Consider the following 18071-nt stretch of genomic DNA (forward strand, 5'->3'; position numbering starts at 1 on the left):
ATTAGATACTCCACGGCTTCTAAAGGTCTACATGCATTTGTTTCATGGCAATTGAATATTCTGGACTTGGATTATTGTCTTATTGACCAGAAGCTGCACGTGTTCCCCACTTCACCTCATGGAGCCAATTTGATTCAACATCAAGATAATGATATTTTTGCTTCTAAAACAGGCCAAACGAGTTTATCCAAACACGCACACCAAGGTGAAACCCACTATGTATATAAGAACAAGAAACAAGGAGTTAATTTGCTTAATTTCTGTTATTTGGATTGGGTATGAATTGGGTCAGCGTTGGATCCGTTTATCTGTTAGTGGGTTTGATTTTGGGAGCTCTAAGATCATGCAATGGAGGAATCAGCAGTAGCTATGCCAGAAGCAACGATATTAGTGCTGATATGCCATTAAACAGCGATGTTTTTGCAGTTCCTTCTGGTTATAATTCTCCTCAGCAGGTATCTATTAATCTTTTTTTGGCTATATAGATCCATATATGCACACATAATCACATATTGTTTGACGATATATCTTTGTGTATATCTACCATGCATGTATTTCTCATTACCATGTATATTAGTATATCTCTCGTTATAATTGTCTATTTATTGAATGCAATGAGACACTTCAGCAAGGGCTACAATCCCAACCTAGTAATGAAACGGATCAACCCATCTAACCCATTCAATTAAATGTGTTGGGTTAGACTTGAAATTTCAAACCTGTTTATAACCCATCAACATGTTTAAAATTTTTATTACTTTTTATTTTTTATTAATTTAATATTATTGTTTATATAGTTGATGATTATTTTTAATTTCTCAAAAAATTTGGGTCGTAACTGTACGAGTTGGTGAAAATGAATGTCGAGTTGTGTAGATTTTAGATTTTAAATAATTATAATATTTTATGGTTGTAAACACTTGATTTATGTGTGTGTTATGAACTTATAAACTTATACACTTATGGTTGTATTATTTTCAAGCTTGAACAATTGGACTGTTTTTTAAGAGGATTTTGTTTTGATGTGTGATTACTAGAAGTATTTTGTAAGCTTTACTTTCTGGAAGGGTTAAATGCAAACATTAGCAACATACTCTCATTGATTAGCTTATTCTAACATCTTAATTTCATTTTAACAAAATATACTAAATTCTTGCAACGTCATTAACATCAAAATCAGTTCTCATTCTTAAAATCTATAGAATTTTTAAAGTATAATATCTTAATAAGAAATAAATAAAAGTGCAACACTATAATTGGTAGATTTTTCAATATATAACGCGTTAATAAAAAAAAAAAAAGATTTCAAAGTTGTATTATGTAATAGAAAGAAATGAAAGTAAGATGCTATGATGCACAAATAAGTAAAACTGCATTAATATGTCATGCATTTAAACCTTCTAGCTAATCATGATTTCTGAAGGAATGTCTGTTTGAATGAAGGTTCACATAACACAAGGGGATCACGAAGGGAAAGGAGTGATTGTTTCTTGGGTTACACCGGATGAACCTGGTTCCAGTGAAGTGATTTATTGGGCTGAGAATAGTGAGCTCAAAAAACACGCAGTAGGAACCGTTGTCACCTACAAGTACTACAATTACAGCTCACCGTACATCCATCACTGCACTATCAAGAATCTCGAAGTAAGCAAAATCCATACTTTAACTAAATTCTGCAGTGATTAACAAAGTGGTCATATTAACATTTTTATATAAAACTTGCAGTATGACACCAAGTACTTTTATGAGGTTGGAGTTGGAAATGCCGCACGACAATTCTGGTTCACCACGCCACCTAAAGTGGGCCCTGATGTGCCATATACTTTCGGTCTTATTGGTATTGCAACAATTGAATTCGTGCTGATTCATTGACCCATTTGACCGAGATGTTATGTCGTCTTTTGGTATGCTTCAACAGGTGATCTTGGTCAAACATTTGACTCGAATCGGACTTTGACTCATTATGAGTCAAACCCGGCAAAAGGGAAAGCCGTGTTGTTTGTTGGAGACCTTTCTTATGCGGATGCGTACCCTTTGCATGATAATAACAGGTGGGATTCATGGGCAAGGTTTGTTGAAAGAAGTGTTGCTTACCAACCATGGATTTGGAGTGCTGGGAATCATGAAATCGATTTTCTTCCTGAATATGTAAGAAATAATTTGATTCTTGTAAATATAACCATTTCTATGTTAAGTCATATTTCTTTCTATATTAAGTAAAAAGGAAAAAACACATTTATAGTATTTCTCCATTTTGATTTTTTAGGGTGAGACAGAGCCATTCAAGCCTTACACACACCGGTATTACGTACCATATAAATCATCCGGGAGCACATCTCCTCTTTGGTACTCAATCAAGAGAGCTTCAGCATACATAATTGTCATGTCTTCTTATTCAGCTTATGGTAAGAATATAAATGGAGTGTTTTCTAAACGGAATTTATCAGAGTTCGTTTCAAGAAAATATTGAAATGCCTCATGAATGATGATGCTATTTAGGTATTTCTTATAGTAACATGTTTCGTTGTTTTTTTAGGAAAGTCAACACCTCAGTATAAGTGGCTCATGAGTGAGCTACCAAAAGTGAACCGAAGTGAGACACCGTGGCTTATTGTTGTTATGCATTGTCCGTTATACAGTAGCTATGTGCATCATTACATGGAAGGTGAAACAATGAGAGTGATGTATGAACAATATTTTGTTCAGTACAAAGTTGATGTTGTCTTTTCAGGACACGTTCATGCCTACGAACGAACTGTAAGAAGTTGTTACATTCCTACACTTTTTCCATAAATCAAGAAAAAAAATTCTTTACCTCTTTAATATTTTCAGGAACGCGTATCAAATATTGCTTACAACATTGAAAACAGATTGTGCACTCCCAGAAATGACAGATTTGCCCCTGTTTACATAACTATCGGAGATGGAGGAAACCAAGAAGGATTACTCTACGAGTATGTTGCTCAAAATATCTGTGACTTGAGTGGACTAGACAAGCTTTCTAGGGCTAGTTCCTATGACAAGGAGGGCATTTATGTCTTTTTTACGAGGGAAAGATTAAGAATGAGTCCATGTCCCATTTTTGCTCTACCTTTTTGGGTGAGACAAAAACTTAGAGTTTTTTTTTTTACGTGTCAATCGCAATCTAATGCATTTCAAACACAGAACAACCTGTTATGTTGTTGTCGTGTGAATATTCTAAAGATACTTGATAATTATGTCGTACAGAATGATTGATCCACAGCCAGGGTATTCAGTATATCGAGAACCGAGCTATGGGCATGGGATTTTTGAGATCAAGAATAAGACTCATGCATACTTTAGGTGGCATCGTAATCAAGATGGATATGCTGTTGAAGGAGACTCTTTACGTTTTGAAAATTTATATTGGAAAGCATCACAAGATTCCTTGGCAACATCGTTCTGAGGTGGAATTTCAAGATCACTTTGAAATCCACAAATGAATACTTTCGTTGGAATTTTTATATGTTGTTTTTAATAAATTAAGGTGTGTGTTATAAAATGAGTCGTTAGGTTGATCTCGTCAATGTTCATGTTAAACATTATATGGAGTAACGACGAGTGAAATGACAAATCTACAACTTAATATTTCATTTGAATATATTTTGTATGGGTTATTTTAAAAAAAAATTAAATATAAAGGTCTGAATATTTGAGAACTTGGAATTTATAAGAAAATAAAAAAAGTTAATTATTATAATAGAAAGATTTTTTATCTTTTAAATTTAAACAAATAATTTAAATAAATAAACGAAAAAATTAATGAGCTTTAATTTTGAGAATTTTGAAATTAATAGGTAATTCATTAATGACATTGATATCCATTTATTATTATATCTATTGCAATTATTACATTAAAATATTATGTGAAATTTAAAAAAATATAAAAACTTATAAAATGACATGTGAAAAAAAATTAATTCAAAATAACTACAAAAATGACATTTAACAAATTAAATAAGAGTGTGACAAGTGAAAAAAAATCCTTTATTTATTAGAATGAGTTTCCACATCAAGCATCATCATATAATTTTGACAAAATTACATAAATGGTTATTGTGGTTGATACAACTGACCAACTTCGGTCCTTATGAAAATGTTTGTGCATAGATGGTCTCTATGGTTTCAAAATCTTAGAAAGACAATCATTTTGGCTAATAGTCTTAACTTTTCAGCTAAGTATCTTGTGAAATGACACATTTGCCCTTCCTACCATAGGGACCATTTATGTACTTTGTTCCAGCAACATGGAGCATTTATGTAACTTCGTCTATTTTTTATCATTAGTTTTATATAAATTATACATATTTCTATGATTTAGATTTTTTGTGTTTTTTAATATTTTTTTCCTTTACATTTTTTAATATTTTGTTTGTAAATTTTAATTTTTTTTTGACATTTTGTTCTAATACATTTATTAATATTTATTTTGACTTTTTGTTTGAATAATATCTTCTATTTTTATTTGATTTTTTGTTCAAATATACATTTTAATGTTTATATATATATATATATATATATATATATATATATATATATATATATATATATATATATATGTTTATATTTATTAAAGATTTCATGGTCATTATAATCATAATTTTTAACTTACTTCACTTACAATCATATTTTTTTGTTTGTATATACAGATAAGGCTTTATAAATATTATTTAAAAGGGAAAATTTCATATATGTCATTTTTAAACACCAAAATATCATATTTACTAAACTTAATTTCTAAATATCATATTTACCCTTCATAAAATTTCTAAATATCATATTTACCCTTCATAAAATTTCAAAATATCATATATGTCATTTTTAAACATCAAAATATTATATATGCCATTTTTAAATATCAAAATATATTATATGTACTTTTTAAACATCAAAATATTAATGGTAATATTTAATATCTACAGCATGATAATAATCAACAACAAAAACTCAACAATCAAAACATACATTCTATAGAAAGGGTTGAAGATGAATCTTTTTGTCTATCAAGTGACCGACATTCCAACAATTTAGAAGTTCATATTCAATTATCATACACATAAGAATAATATTGTTAAATTTCTTAATTATTATAATAATTCTAAGGTATAAAAGATTATTATAAAATATTAAAAACGTTATAAAAAAGATTTGGACAAATATGATATTTTGAAGGTTTATGAAGGGTAAATATGATATAAATAAATTAAACCAGGAATATGATATTTTGAAGTTTAAGAGGGACATATATAAAATTCTCCCTATTTTATAATTCAAATATATAACTATATAACACATATAAGGTTAGGGGAATTGTCAGAAAAATCCCAATACATTTGAAAAAGTTTAACTTTAGTCATAATTTTTTTTAATAGAAAAGTCACTATTATTTGATTTTACATGATAATATGTCGTTTCCTGTTAAAAGAGGAAAATATTTGTTTATTAATTTGAGCCAAAATGAATTAATTGTGACTTTTATGTTCAATTTTTGTTGGGATTAAAATGAAACCTTTTCAAAAATATTGAGATTTTTCTGATAGTTTCCTTATAAGGTTGTATAATTATTATTTTTGTAAAGCTTTTTATAAACATTTTTTTTTATAAAAAAAGGTAAAAAAATCTGTTAAATGTGAATATGATTAATACAAATTAGGTACACATAGGCTAACCTAAGACTCTCTTATAATCTTGACGGGAGCGACTATGTCATTTCACACTAGACTTAACTTTAGTATTTTCGAGTTATTTAATTCTTTTAGATATTTTTTTCGTTTTCGATTTTGGATTCCGATTAGCCTATCTATATTAATCATATTCACATTTAACAAACTTTTGTACATATTAAAAAAAATGTATATAAAAAACCTTAATAAAAATAATAATTATACAACCTTATATATGTTATATAGTTATATCTTTGAATTAAAAAAATAAAATTATTTAACATTATTTATATTAAAAATAAATAGAAAAATAGGATTGTAAGTAAATTAAGTTATGAATTATGCCTAAAGTGAGCATGAAATTTTTAACAAATATAAACAAAAAAATGTAAAAAAATCATTAAAAAATATATTTGAACAAAATGTCAAAAAAAATAGAAGAAATTATTTAAATAAAAAGTCAAAAGAAATATTAATAAATGTATTCGAACAAAATATCATATATATATATATATATATATATATATATATATATATATATATATATATATATATATATATATATATATATATATATATATAGACACACACACACACATACACAAACAGAATATAAAAAAACGCAAGTGAAAGAACAAAAGAAAATAGAAAAATATGATTGTAAGTAGGGTTGTAAACGAACCGAACGTTCAGGGAACTGTTCGTGAACCATTCGGCGGGAAGTTCGTTTATGTTGGTTTATTTAATAAATGAACGAATATGAACATAAATTTATGTTCGTTCAGTTAAACGAGCGACCATGAAGAATGATTTCGTTCGTTCAATTATGTTTATGAACGTTCATTTATGTTGTTTATTTACGTTTGTTTATGTTTTAGGTTAATTTAGGTTAAATGTTGGATTCATTAGGTTAATTTAGGATAAAAATAGTGATTCAAATAATGTACAAATATAAAGGTATTGAGATGTAATTTATAACAAATTTATGTTGGAGTATTTTATATTTATTTAAAAGTGCACAATGACATGATGATAAAATCACAATGGAGTAAATCCCAAAGGAATGAGTGACATGTGGCTTTAGGAGTATTTTATTAAAATGCAAGATCAGAAAATTTTATGCACCATCACCGAGAACCCTAATACACATCAATTATTTTAAAATTGGATTCAAAGTCATTAATTACATATAACCATAATTCTATGGAGAGAAAAATGTTTTATTTATTTATTTTCTATAAATTCAAACATTTTACATGCTTTCCAAAATTGTTGTTCTTTTTTGATTTCACTATCAATTTCACTATCACAGGACTACAATACCCACCCTCATGAAACCACTAGAAAAAACATTATTATGAAATTGTCTAGGAAATAACCAAAATGACCATCCTCATTAACCTAAACTAATTTCTTGATGCAATTAAAACTAAAGCAAATTTTGATCACTTTCAGAAGCAAATTCCAAAAATATCATTTCATAAAAGAACCAAATAGACATAAAAAGAACAAATTCACTTTTTTTGGCATTCGTTTATTTCTAATGTATTCAATTTCTATAATTTTCTAAAATTGACCATTATATGATCATCCTTAATAATCCCAAACAACCTGCTGGTGCAATTAGATGTATCACATACTATGGTAGTTTGCAAAAAAAAAAACATTTTCTTTTTATGCAATTCCAATCTTTTGAAATCTATGTTACCAATCTCTTCTTAAGACTGATTTCCCAAAACCCACAGATTATACCATGTTCATAATCTCGGTGTTTTCTCTAGTCTTCATAAAATAACAGAAATCTATGTTAACAATCTCTTCTTAAGACTCATTTCCCAAAACCCACAGATTATACCATGTTCGTAATCTCGGTGTTTTCTCTAGTCTTCATAAAATAACAGGAAAGTGTAATAGAGGACTAAAGTTACAAGATTATTACCTTTTGAACAAATGAGTAAAGTTATATAATTTTTATTAATTTAAAAATACACTTAATCTAGAAATGTGCTTATACATATGGGTTACTGAATGGAGATAAATCGTGCTACTAAATGGGTAATTAGAACCTTTTGAGTTTTAAATTTTGAATGGAAAAGCTTGAATTGTAATATGGCGAGAATTGTAAGAAGTGAAGGGCGTTTTTAGAAAGCCACCTTCATCACCAACGTTTGTGGCATGCTGACCATATTTCTTTTTATGCGACTTTAAGTTATGTTATACTTCCAGTTTGTGGCATCCTGCATTACAAGCTTGTTGCTTGCATGTGAACCTCCATTTATCACATTGAATGCTAGTACAGGCAGCGCCAAGGTCTTGTTTCCAACAAGGTTTGTCTGAAGCTGTGTGTGTGTTATTTATTAAGAACAAAAATAAGTCAAAAAACTTGTACGTGCAACAAGCAAGTAGGAATCTGAATGAAGCCTTGTAGTAGAAGATCAACATCCTCCAAAAGATGTTGTGGAACAGGAGTGATTATGCAGAGAACACGTCTCAAAGGGTCTCCCCTAACAATTCCTGAACGCAATATATATAAATGTAGGCCCAGCAATTGGGTTGAGTTCGGGTTAGTGGGTTGACGGGTTGAAATTCAGAAACTCAACTCAACCCATATAATATATGGGTTGGCGGGTCACGGGTTGACGGGTTAGAAACATCAACCCAACCCAACCCATATAACCCGTATAAATATATGGGTTGGCGGGTTCACGTGTCAGTGGGTCGAACCCAACCCGTATAACCCATTTAATAAACAACACATTTTTAGATGAAATTTGAAAAATCCAAATAAAATGAAGTCTAAAACTCATAAACATTAAACATAAATTCATAAACATCCAAAATAAACATTAAACATAAAGTCATAAACATCCAAATAAAACTCTAAAAATCAAAACATTCATGAAAAGTGCAATTGTTCAAACATAATGTAGAGTGTAGATTGTTACTTACCGTAGAGAGAAAGGAAGGTGGGTCGAAAACGTCAAAGCTGAAAAGAGTAAGTGTGAACATCGATGAGCAGATGATGAACGGGTGAGGATCGGACCGATGAGTGATTAAATCGTGAGTTCGTGATGTTGCTTCCTTCGAAGATCAGTCCTTAACTCCTTAATCTTTATCCTTCGTTCAATCGTTCATGAATGTGGAGACTGGAGCAGGTGAGGAACAATTTTTTTATTAGGGCATGCAAATACGTAATGGTTGGTTGCACAAGGACTCAACAGTCAACACTCAAGGAGTCACGGTCAAAGATGGATGATGGGATCATGAGACACAAGCCTAACAGTAGCCCACAACAAAATGCCACATTGCCCAAACATATGGCTGATGATATACGAAATTACGAACGAATACCAAATTAAAATTTAAGGATATGATAAATAGAAACTAATAGTATAATATGATCTTAGATTGTTAAAAATTAAAATAAATAGATAATTAAATATATTAGGCGGGTTGGCGGGTTGACCCGCGAACCCAAACATGTAACCTAACCTAACCCATTAAATAAACGGGTTGGCGGGTCAGAAATCTCAACCCTAACCCTCTTATTTTCGTGTCGGGTTCGTGTCGGGTTACGGGTTGGGTCGAGAGTTGCCACTCTTATATAAATGCATTATATATCTTAGGCCTTGTTTCTTTTTTCACATTAAGTGTTGTCTGTATACAATATAAATGATGTTTAAAAAATAACATACCAAGGCTAACACATTGAGGTAGATTCCCAGAACCTAGACAACTAACTGCTAATCCAACTATACTTGCATTCAAACTGTAGAAAATTTCAGCCTCCGGCACATGGTGTTATACAAAAACTATATTAAATGATGAGGGCATTCAAGTATTTTGCACAGATGAGAGATCATGAGCGACAATAAAATGCAAAGTTTTGTCCCATTGACATGTTGAGGTAAACTTGAGTATGAAGGTGTTTAATGTTGACAGCTAACATGGAAACTTGATAAGGAGGATGACCAGCCAATGCTTGAGCAATTTTTTTTTAATTGAACTCATCCTCATGTCACTTGGAAACAGTGTCTAAAGTATGTCATGATACTTAAATCACGTATATGGCATGAATCTTTGTGTACAATTACACTGAATAAGCAATATGAATCTTCACTAATGATTGAAATCAATCTGCATAAGAAGAACTCAAGAGGGATACATATGATCGATTTAGGGAGTCCTTGAGGGATGATTTGATTTCAATTAAGATTACTTCCTTAGTAGCGTCCGTATCTTGAGACCAGAATGTTCCGGAAGGTAGATTCTTAATTTTAGCATACACAAAAGTGTTAACCACATGAATAAGAGCAATATGGTTCAACATGTCCATTAATACGGTTGTAGTTGTGACTTTAGAAGGCTCTGTCATTTTAAATCATCCTGAAAAAAATAAATTGAACTGATTCGTGAAAAAGGTTCCATATACAATATATGAAGCAATCAAGTCTAAAATCCAAAAGATAAAACGGTTGATGATTGTTAATCAAGCAAAGCAATAGAATTTGGAAGTACAACCCTAAATTTCCATTGGGAATTATAATAAGATAACATCAAATAATCAAATTGAATCTTCTTGGAAAGGGAAACCAAAGATGTAAAGGATTGAGAATAAAAAATCTGAATAAAGGGGAATCACACCTGAAGCTGATGAATCTGAAAAACAAAACGACGGAGGAGATTTGCTTTGAGAGCCTTTGACGATGGCTGATTGTGTGCAGAGAAAAGTGAGGAATGAAATTGGGTATGAAACATAAGAGGCAAGATGCATATTAAGGCGCTTGTATATTCGATGATGATGTCATCAAAAATGATCCAATGGTGGAGAAATAGGAGTGAAATAAAATCAAGGGTCCTTATTTCTTCAATTTAGATTTTAAGGTTCTCTTTTAATAATATTTAAAGATAGTCCAAAAAACATTTCACATTTTCTTGACACATAGTACTTCTAACATATTACTTCAATTTAGAGTAATCGATCATTGAAAAAAAGTCAAGCATATATGACATTTAAGCTATGTTTAGCATAGTAGCTTACTCTTGTTAGCTGAAAACTAGTTGATATCTGAAAAACTAGCTATTAAATAAAAAAATTAGCTGATAAAAACAGATGTTTCATAAAACTAGTTGAAAAGCTAGCTGAAAAATATAAAAAGATATAAACGGATGTTTAAAGGAAAATGTATTTCTATGTTTAATTAAGGGGTATATTTAAAAAAAATCTTAAAAAGCTCTTAGAAAGTTAGTTTAAATAACTTTTTTTAAAAAGTTAACTTCTAAACAACATTTTAGCTTACCAAACATAATAACTTAAAAAAGTTCAAAAAATAAACTATCTTATTAATTAGTTGCGACGCGTCAAACACAACCATAAATCCTTTATAAACATTGATCTTGAAAAAAAAATAATTAAATATAATAAAATATTATAACATCAATAGAATATTGAATTAAAAATATTAATGACTTACCAACATTATATATATATATATATATATATATATATATATATATATATATATATATATATATATATACTACTTTATAAAAGAAATCTTACTATTTCTATAAATAGAATCAATATAATAATAATAATATTTCTTTTAATACGTTCAAGTCTTTAAGCTTAAAGTACAACCAACTATTAATATAAAAATATTATAATATATATCTTACAAATGATAATGCTTGGGATACAAGTATTAAGAACACATTTAAATTAGTATTTCCTTATTTTTAGGGATTGAATTAGTATTTTCATCAATTTTAACCCAACTTGTACTCCTAAAATATCTCTTCTCTGGTATCTGGTGCATTCGAAATCTGAAACACTTCTTTTCGACAAATCATTTGAAATTTAAAAGCTCATTCAAATTGGGGTTCCTTAATTTTTTGCATAAAATATAGTTGACTGAAAACTAATTTAAATCTTCATCTCCTTTGCCTCCATGGAATCCACCACCACAATATTTTTTGGTTTTGGCATTGCACTTTTTATTTTTGTGAAACCGATCAATAATGGTGCAAGTGTTTTTAGAAATATAACATGTCTCCGAATGGAACTAATTGCTTGAAAGAAACTATTCGCCGCCACCGTTTTGCGCGGGAAAACGTGTATATATATATATATATATATATATATATATATATATATATATATATATATATATATATATAATGGGTAAGGTTTCTGTGAGGACTCATCTTAAGGTTCCTGTGATGACTCATTTTAAAAGGAGGACTTGTGAAGACACCTTAACAAAATTGAAAAAAAAAATATATTAAAAATATACAAATCATAAAATCGAGTATAGGTGTATGTTCAGGGGGAAAAATTGGAAAAAAAAGGTGCATCATTAAAATTAATCCATAATTCAATTTTAAATTTTTATTTTGCATATCATTATGATCCATGATTCAATTTTAATGATCCAATTTTTTTTTCTCCTGGATATCAATCCATGTTTGATTTTATAATTTGTATTTTTTTAAAGATTTTTTTAAAATTTCTTTTAGTTGTCCTCACGAGTCCTCATTTTAAAATAAGTCCTAATCCGATCCTGTTTATATATATATATATATATATATATATATATATATATATATATATAGAGAGAGAGAGAGAGAGAGAGAGAGAAAGAGAGAGAGGAATGATCATTTGAGAACCTATACTTTCCCAAGAACCCGAGAACCAAACAAGGCTCGTTAGATCAAAATAACAGAGGGTCAAGATGATTTATGGCATTTTTGTAAAAACTTGGAAATAAAAAACATGGAGGTATCTTATTTCAATTTGTTAGATGGCATTTTAGGGATAGAAAACTTATATCTGATCCTGTCAAACCTTTTCTTTATACTATTTCTCTATGTTCATCATCAAATCTCTCTCCCTCTCGCGTTCTTCATTGACGATAAAGACGACTGCCTCCTCCATCATCCTTCGTTGATCGCCTCCCTCCTACCTTCACTGGCCACCTCTACCTCTGTCGACCACCACACTCCTTGATATCACGTTCTTCATAGGAAAAATTCCAATGAAGATGCTTTGATTTTGAATCGTTTTATCCTCCATTAATTCGTTCCCCGGAGTACACCATAATCGCCGACTTCATCTCGGCCTCCTCTGTGGATTGAAGACCTGAACGGAGAAGAAGATTCTTTGTTAATCAAGAATTCAAAGTGCAATCAATATGAAAAGTGCATCTGGTCTCGATTGATATACTTACGCCTGAAGCACTTGACCTTAGCCTATCAGACTATCCCATAACTCTCAATATCGGTCTCAATTTTCCTCCACTAGAAGTTGCCTAGACATAAGTTTTTATTTTTCTGCATTTCTTCGGTTTTTTAGATCAAATGTCACTTTTGCTTTTCTGCATTACCAAAATTAAGTTGACAATCTATATGCTTGTTCGTATTATGATTTAGTTATCAGACTCAATATAAGATGTGATATTGAAATCACTTAGATTTTAGAAGTTTTCTTATTAACACGAATATTTTCGTGAAAATATAAAACTCTACTGCTCTTTTCCTTCATGTGTTGCCTTATGAATATTGTTGTTCTCTTTAGCATGGACCTTTCTGGTGAAAATATAGTCAATTTGTATTCAAAGTGTCAGCTTTTCTGAAGTGCACACAAGTTGCTTGATGAAAGTCCTGAACCATATTTAGCTCCTTTGCTTTAATTTTAAGGTAGATTGGCTTAATACAAATATACAAGTTTGCATTCCTTTGTTCACTTATAATAATCCATGATATTTTCTTAGGATTTTATCGGAGTTCTATTTGTAGTTAACCTTGTTTGTATATGAGATTCTATGAACATACTTAGTGGTGAATCCAAGAAGATCAACCAATTGGTAAGTAATATTCTAATTATCCCATTCACATATTTTTTTAAAGCATCAATAGCTTTTAATTATTTCATATCTTCATATTTCCTAGGTGCTAGTAGACCTTGTGATTGACCATTTAGTTCAAGTTGATGTTTCAAGAAGTTCAAATGGTGAACTTTGCAAATCCTTAAAGTTTTCAAATTGAAAACAGAAATGATTATGGATTTGTTAAAGTGATAAGAAATTTAAAACAAGGAAGGAATCCGGTATTCGGACAAAATAAGACTTCTACATTCAACTTGAAAACTGAAATTTTTATGCCTAATTTGTATTTTGAGTGAAAAATGGATGTATGAAATATGAATGTTCTAAAAAAAATTCCAAATGAAGTCATACACATGCTTAAAGAGTTTATATGCACAGTAAGTTGGAATTCAAAAGGTTGTGCATTTGATAGAAGGTCTCTAGATGTTTTTTTTTATTAAAACAAGTTTTGTTTAATTCATTAGATATTCTGAAAGTTGGTTAAAGAAGTGGCACCAATTGACAAGTTATCTAATGATACCTTGAAGATTTTGTAATAATAATTATTATTGGTATTTAGAAACTGCTTTAAGTTTATTTGTAATTATAAGTTATAACCGCATTTTTTTTAATATATTGCATGTTGATGTTATTATTGTTTGGATTATGAAAACTAGGAAAGTGCCGAGTCAAACCCTTTTTATAACCGAACTCTTTTAGCAGGTAAATTCATTTTCCTTGGAGAAAGTTACACATTTGATCTCTGAATATAACTGGTTTTTGCAAATATGGTACCTAATTCCAAATACTAAGACTTTAGTTTTGGTACCAAAATTGCAAAATCAGCTTTACTCAGGGGATAAAGGTAGACATTTTACCAGTACGTGGACCAAAAATGTTACGAAAACTAAAATTGCATGAAAAAATTTATCAGGACCAAACTTGAAAAATTCAAATATACTTGCGGACAAAAAAAGGTTGATAAAAAACTACAAACATAATAAATCTTGAAAGTTTAGTCATTTCCTATAGGCAAAAAAGGTTGATAACCTGTAATTCACATATGGATTATATGTAATTCAAATATAAATCACATGTTATTCACATATGAATCACATATAATTCACATATGAATAACATGTAATTCACAAGCGAATCACATATGAATTACATGTGATTCACATATAAATCACATATGATTCACATATAAATCAAATGCGATTCACATATAAATCACATGTAATTCACAAGTGAATGACATATGAATTACATGTGATTTACATATAAATCACATGTAATTCACGTATAAATAACATGTAATTCACATATGATTCACATGTAATTCACAAGCGAATCACATATGAAATATGAATTACATGTGATTCACACATAAATCACATGTAATTCACATATGAATCACATGTAATTCATAAGTGAATCAAGTATGAATTACATGTGATTCACATATAAATCAAATGTAATTCACATATGAATCACATGTAATTCTGTGTGAGTGTTCTTCGTTTTTATTTTATTATAAATTTCACATTTGAATTTTAAAAGATACAATCACATGTGAATATTAAATTATATAATCGAATATGAATCTTACATGATATATACATATGTATTTTTGTGAGTGTTCTTGCATTAATCATTTTTTTTAATCTTATTATAGATTTGAAAGAATTTGTGAAAAAATTTGAAGATGCAAAAAGTGATAAATTGAAGAAAATATGGAAATCTTGATATGAAGAAATGATAACATTGTGAATATTCTTTGAAGTTTTTTCTTATATATATATATATATATATATATATATATATATATATATATATATATATATATATATATATATATATATATATATATTATTTGTATCGAACAAAATGTTTCTACCATTATATTTATAGATTCATTAATAAAAATAAGATCTTTTATAATTTACTTACGAACATTATAGTATAAGAAAATTTTTAGTTATTTATTGAAAAAAATGTAGTTGTTTTTATAAAAAATTACAGTTTTTTTTTTTGAAAAAAAATGCAGTTTTATTTAAAAAATTTGGAGTTTTTTTTTTTGAAAAAATTACAATATTTTTTTTTGAAAAAAATGCAGCTTTTTTATAAAAAAATATTGTAGTTTTTTTTGAAAGCATTGCAGTTTTTTTTTTTTTTTTTTTAAAAATTGCAGTGTTTTTTTTTAAGCAGTTTTTTAAAAATAATTTTAGTTTTTTTTGAAAAAATTTGCAGTATTTTTAAAAATTTACATTTTTTCATTTATTTACAAAATTTATATCTGAAAAAAATTAAAAAAACTCCATTTAAAAAAAAATTAAAATCCGAAATTTGATTTATTATGTTAATTTTGTCCAATAACACAAAAAAATAAACATTAAATGAGATCGGTAAGATTACGATTATGCCCTTAATAAGTTAATTTTGATCTAACGCTCCACATTTAGTTTTCAGCACATTTATTTTTCAGCTTCTCAGGAAACTATGAGTTCTCAACCGATCTCAACCCTATATATATATATATATATATATATATATATATATATATATATATATATATATATATATAACATTAAGTATATATTAATAACATATATATTGTTTCTACATTTATATGACTATGATTTTTATAAATATTAGACTAAACTGCACAAATGGTCCCTGTGGTATGTCGAAAATTGCCACTTTGGTCCAAAAAAGTTTGGACTAGCACCAGAGGTCCAAAGTTTTCATTTTGTTGCTTGTTTGGTCCAGTTTATTTTAAACTTTTTTAAAATACCAATTTTGCCCTTTGTATTTTCTTTTTCTATTTATTTGTATTACAATAATTAAAAAGAAAAGAAAAAAACTCACCTGCATCACTACCCTACCCCTCCCTGCACTTCCCCTTCTCTTCTCTCTCTCTCCCCCTCTCTTTCTCTCTGTGAATTTTCACAAAACGAAACTAACGTCACCACCAACTTCCGGCGAATGGGGGTTCCGACCACCATAGATTATTCTCGATCGGAGTAACACCACCTCTCCATTTCTTTATCTCTCTCAACAACATTATAACTCGATGAAGATAGTAATCCAAAGAACAGATGGTTTGGTCGGAGAAAGAATTTAGTTAGAAACAGAGGTTGGGACATACTAAAGAAGACGAAGGGCAGCGAAGACGTGAAAACCCAGATCGAAGTCGAAGGTGGCTTCATCCTTCAGTAGTTCTGATTTAAAAACCTAGATACACATCATCGTCTTCACACATCGATGGCGCCTTCATCTGGAAACTCGAGCCACAAACTCCGCCTTCGTTTCTCTCTCTTCTTCGGTGAGTCTCGTCCTTATCATATCCTTCTTCTTCTTCTTCGGCGAAAACCATCTATCGTCGACGTCTTTCTTCGTCGAAAACCCTAATCTAGATGAGATAAGGTAGAGGTGCTAGGGTTTCAGAAATTATTGATGGTTTTTATCAAAAATTGGGTTTACAGAGATGGTTTCCCGACGGAGAAGAGGAACTAAGCAGGTGAAAAGATGGTTATCGGTGGTAGTAATCGATTATGGTTTGTTGTATGTAATGTCGGCTTTCAGATTTGCCAGAGGTTGGTGGTGGTGGAGACGATAGGGGTTGAAGGTGGTGGTGACTGACGGCGACGACGGTGGTGTAGTCGGTGATGAAGGGTTCGTGAGAATTACAAAGAACAAACGAAAATGGAAGAATAGAGAGGGAGAGAGAGAGAGAGAGAGAGAGAGAGAGAGAGAGAGAGAGAGAGAGAGAGAAGAGAAAGAGATATTTATTTTTATTTTTATTTTATTTTTTTTAATCTAAAAACTAGAAAAGCAAATAAGAAAAAGGGAAAATCATATTAATAGGGGCAAATTTGTCATTTTATAAAAAATCAGAACATACTGGACAAAAAACGCAACAAAATGAAAGTTTTGGATCACTGGTGCTAGTCCAAACTTTTTTGGACCAAAGTGGCAATTTTCGACATACCACAGGGACCATTTGTGCAGTTTAGTCTAAATATTATATTATTCTATTTTATAAATCATACAATACACATATAACCTAATATAATTACATTTTAACATTAGAAAATAACTATAATATTAAAAATCATACTCATAAATTTTTTTAATAAAAGATTTTTGATATTCATGACAAACCTGACAGTATAATGACGCCGAATCAGAGTCGATACTCGTAGCTATATCAATTGAAAGTTCTCACACTTTCATATGCTTTTTAATTTTGAAACAAACTACCAACTACATATATAATACGCGTATCAGTTCGACGACTTTATTACACACATGTAAATATACGCATCACATATATATATTATATATATATTTTTTTATAAGCATAATGATCACTTATAAACTCGGATCCTTATATCATTCCCTATGTGACATATCACGTGACTATCTATATATTTATACAAACTATATATATTCCCTTTCTCCCATATACTATATATAATTTAAGTATTCACACCATATATTTGTGTCACGTGACACA

General features: G+C 29.5%; 2 protein-coding genes across 2 annotated transcripts; one reads left to right on the plus strand and one right to left on the minus strand.

Annotated features, from left to right (window-relative positions):
- Positions 1–263: 263 nt before the first annotated feature.
- LOC145011875 (purple acid phosphatase 2-like) lies at positions 264–3614 on the plus strand. The gene is made up of 8 exons (XM_078970652.1): positions 264–455; positions 1444–1644; positions 1726–1837; positions 1919–2148; positions 2267–2405; positions 2537–2757; positions 2833–2954; positions 3229–3614. The coding sequence occupies exons 1-8, from the start codon at positions 279–281 to the stop codon at positions 3425–3427; spliced, it is 1401 nt and encodes a 466-aa protein (XP_078826778.1). The 5' UTR covers positions 264–278; the 3' UTR covers positions 3428–3614.
- A 4274-nt stretch (positions 3615–7888) lies between these two features.
- On the minus strand, positions 7889–10059 carry LOC145002791 (polynucleotide 5'-hydroxyl-kinase NOL9-like). Its single transcript, XM_078961987.1, is given in 7 exon segments — positions 7889–8023; positions 8074–8198; positions 9380–9479; positions 9598–9681; positions 9684–9709; positions 9712–9782; positions 9857–10059. Coding segments are annotated over 7 exon segments (744 nt in total).
- Positions 10060–18071: the final 8012 nt, after the last annotated feature.

The sequence above is a fragment of the Lactuca saligna genome, chromosome 1 (genome assembly GCF_052625555.1).
Source record: "Lactuca saligna cultivar CGN05327 chromosome 1, ASM5262555v1, whole genome shotgun sequence".
NCBI lineage: Eukaryota > Viridiplantae > Streptophyta > Magnoliopsida > Asterales > Asteraceae > Lactuca > Lactuca saligna.

Excerpts from the sequence above, each read along its gene's own strand:
- LOC145011875 (XM_078970652.1), top strand. The coding sequence starts at position 279 with ATGAATTGGGTCAGCGTTGGATCCGTTTATCTGTTAGTGGGTTTGATT. Across the intron at positions 1,645-1,725 it reads GCACTATCAAGAATCTCGAA|TATGACACCAAGTACTTTTA; the intron begins GTAAGCAAAATC and ends TAAAACTTGCAG. Across the intron at positions 2,955-3,228 it reads CAAGAAGGATTACTCTACGA|AATGATTGATCCACAGCCAG; the intron begins GTATGTTGCTCA and ends TATGTCGTACAG.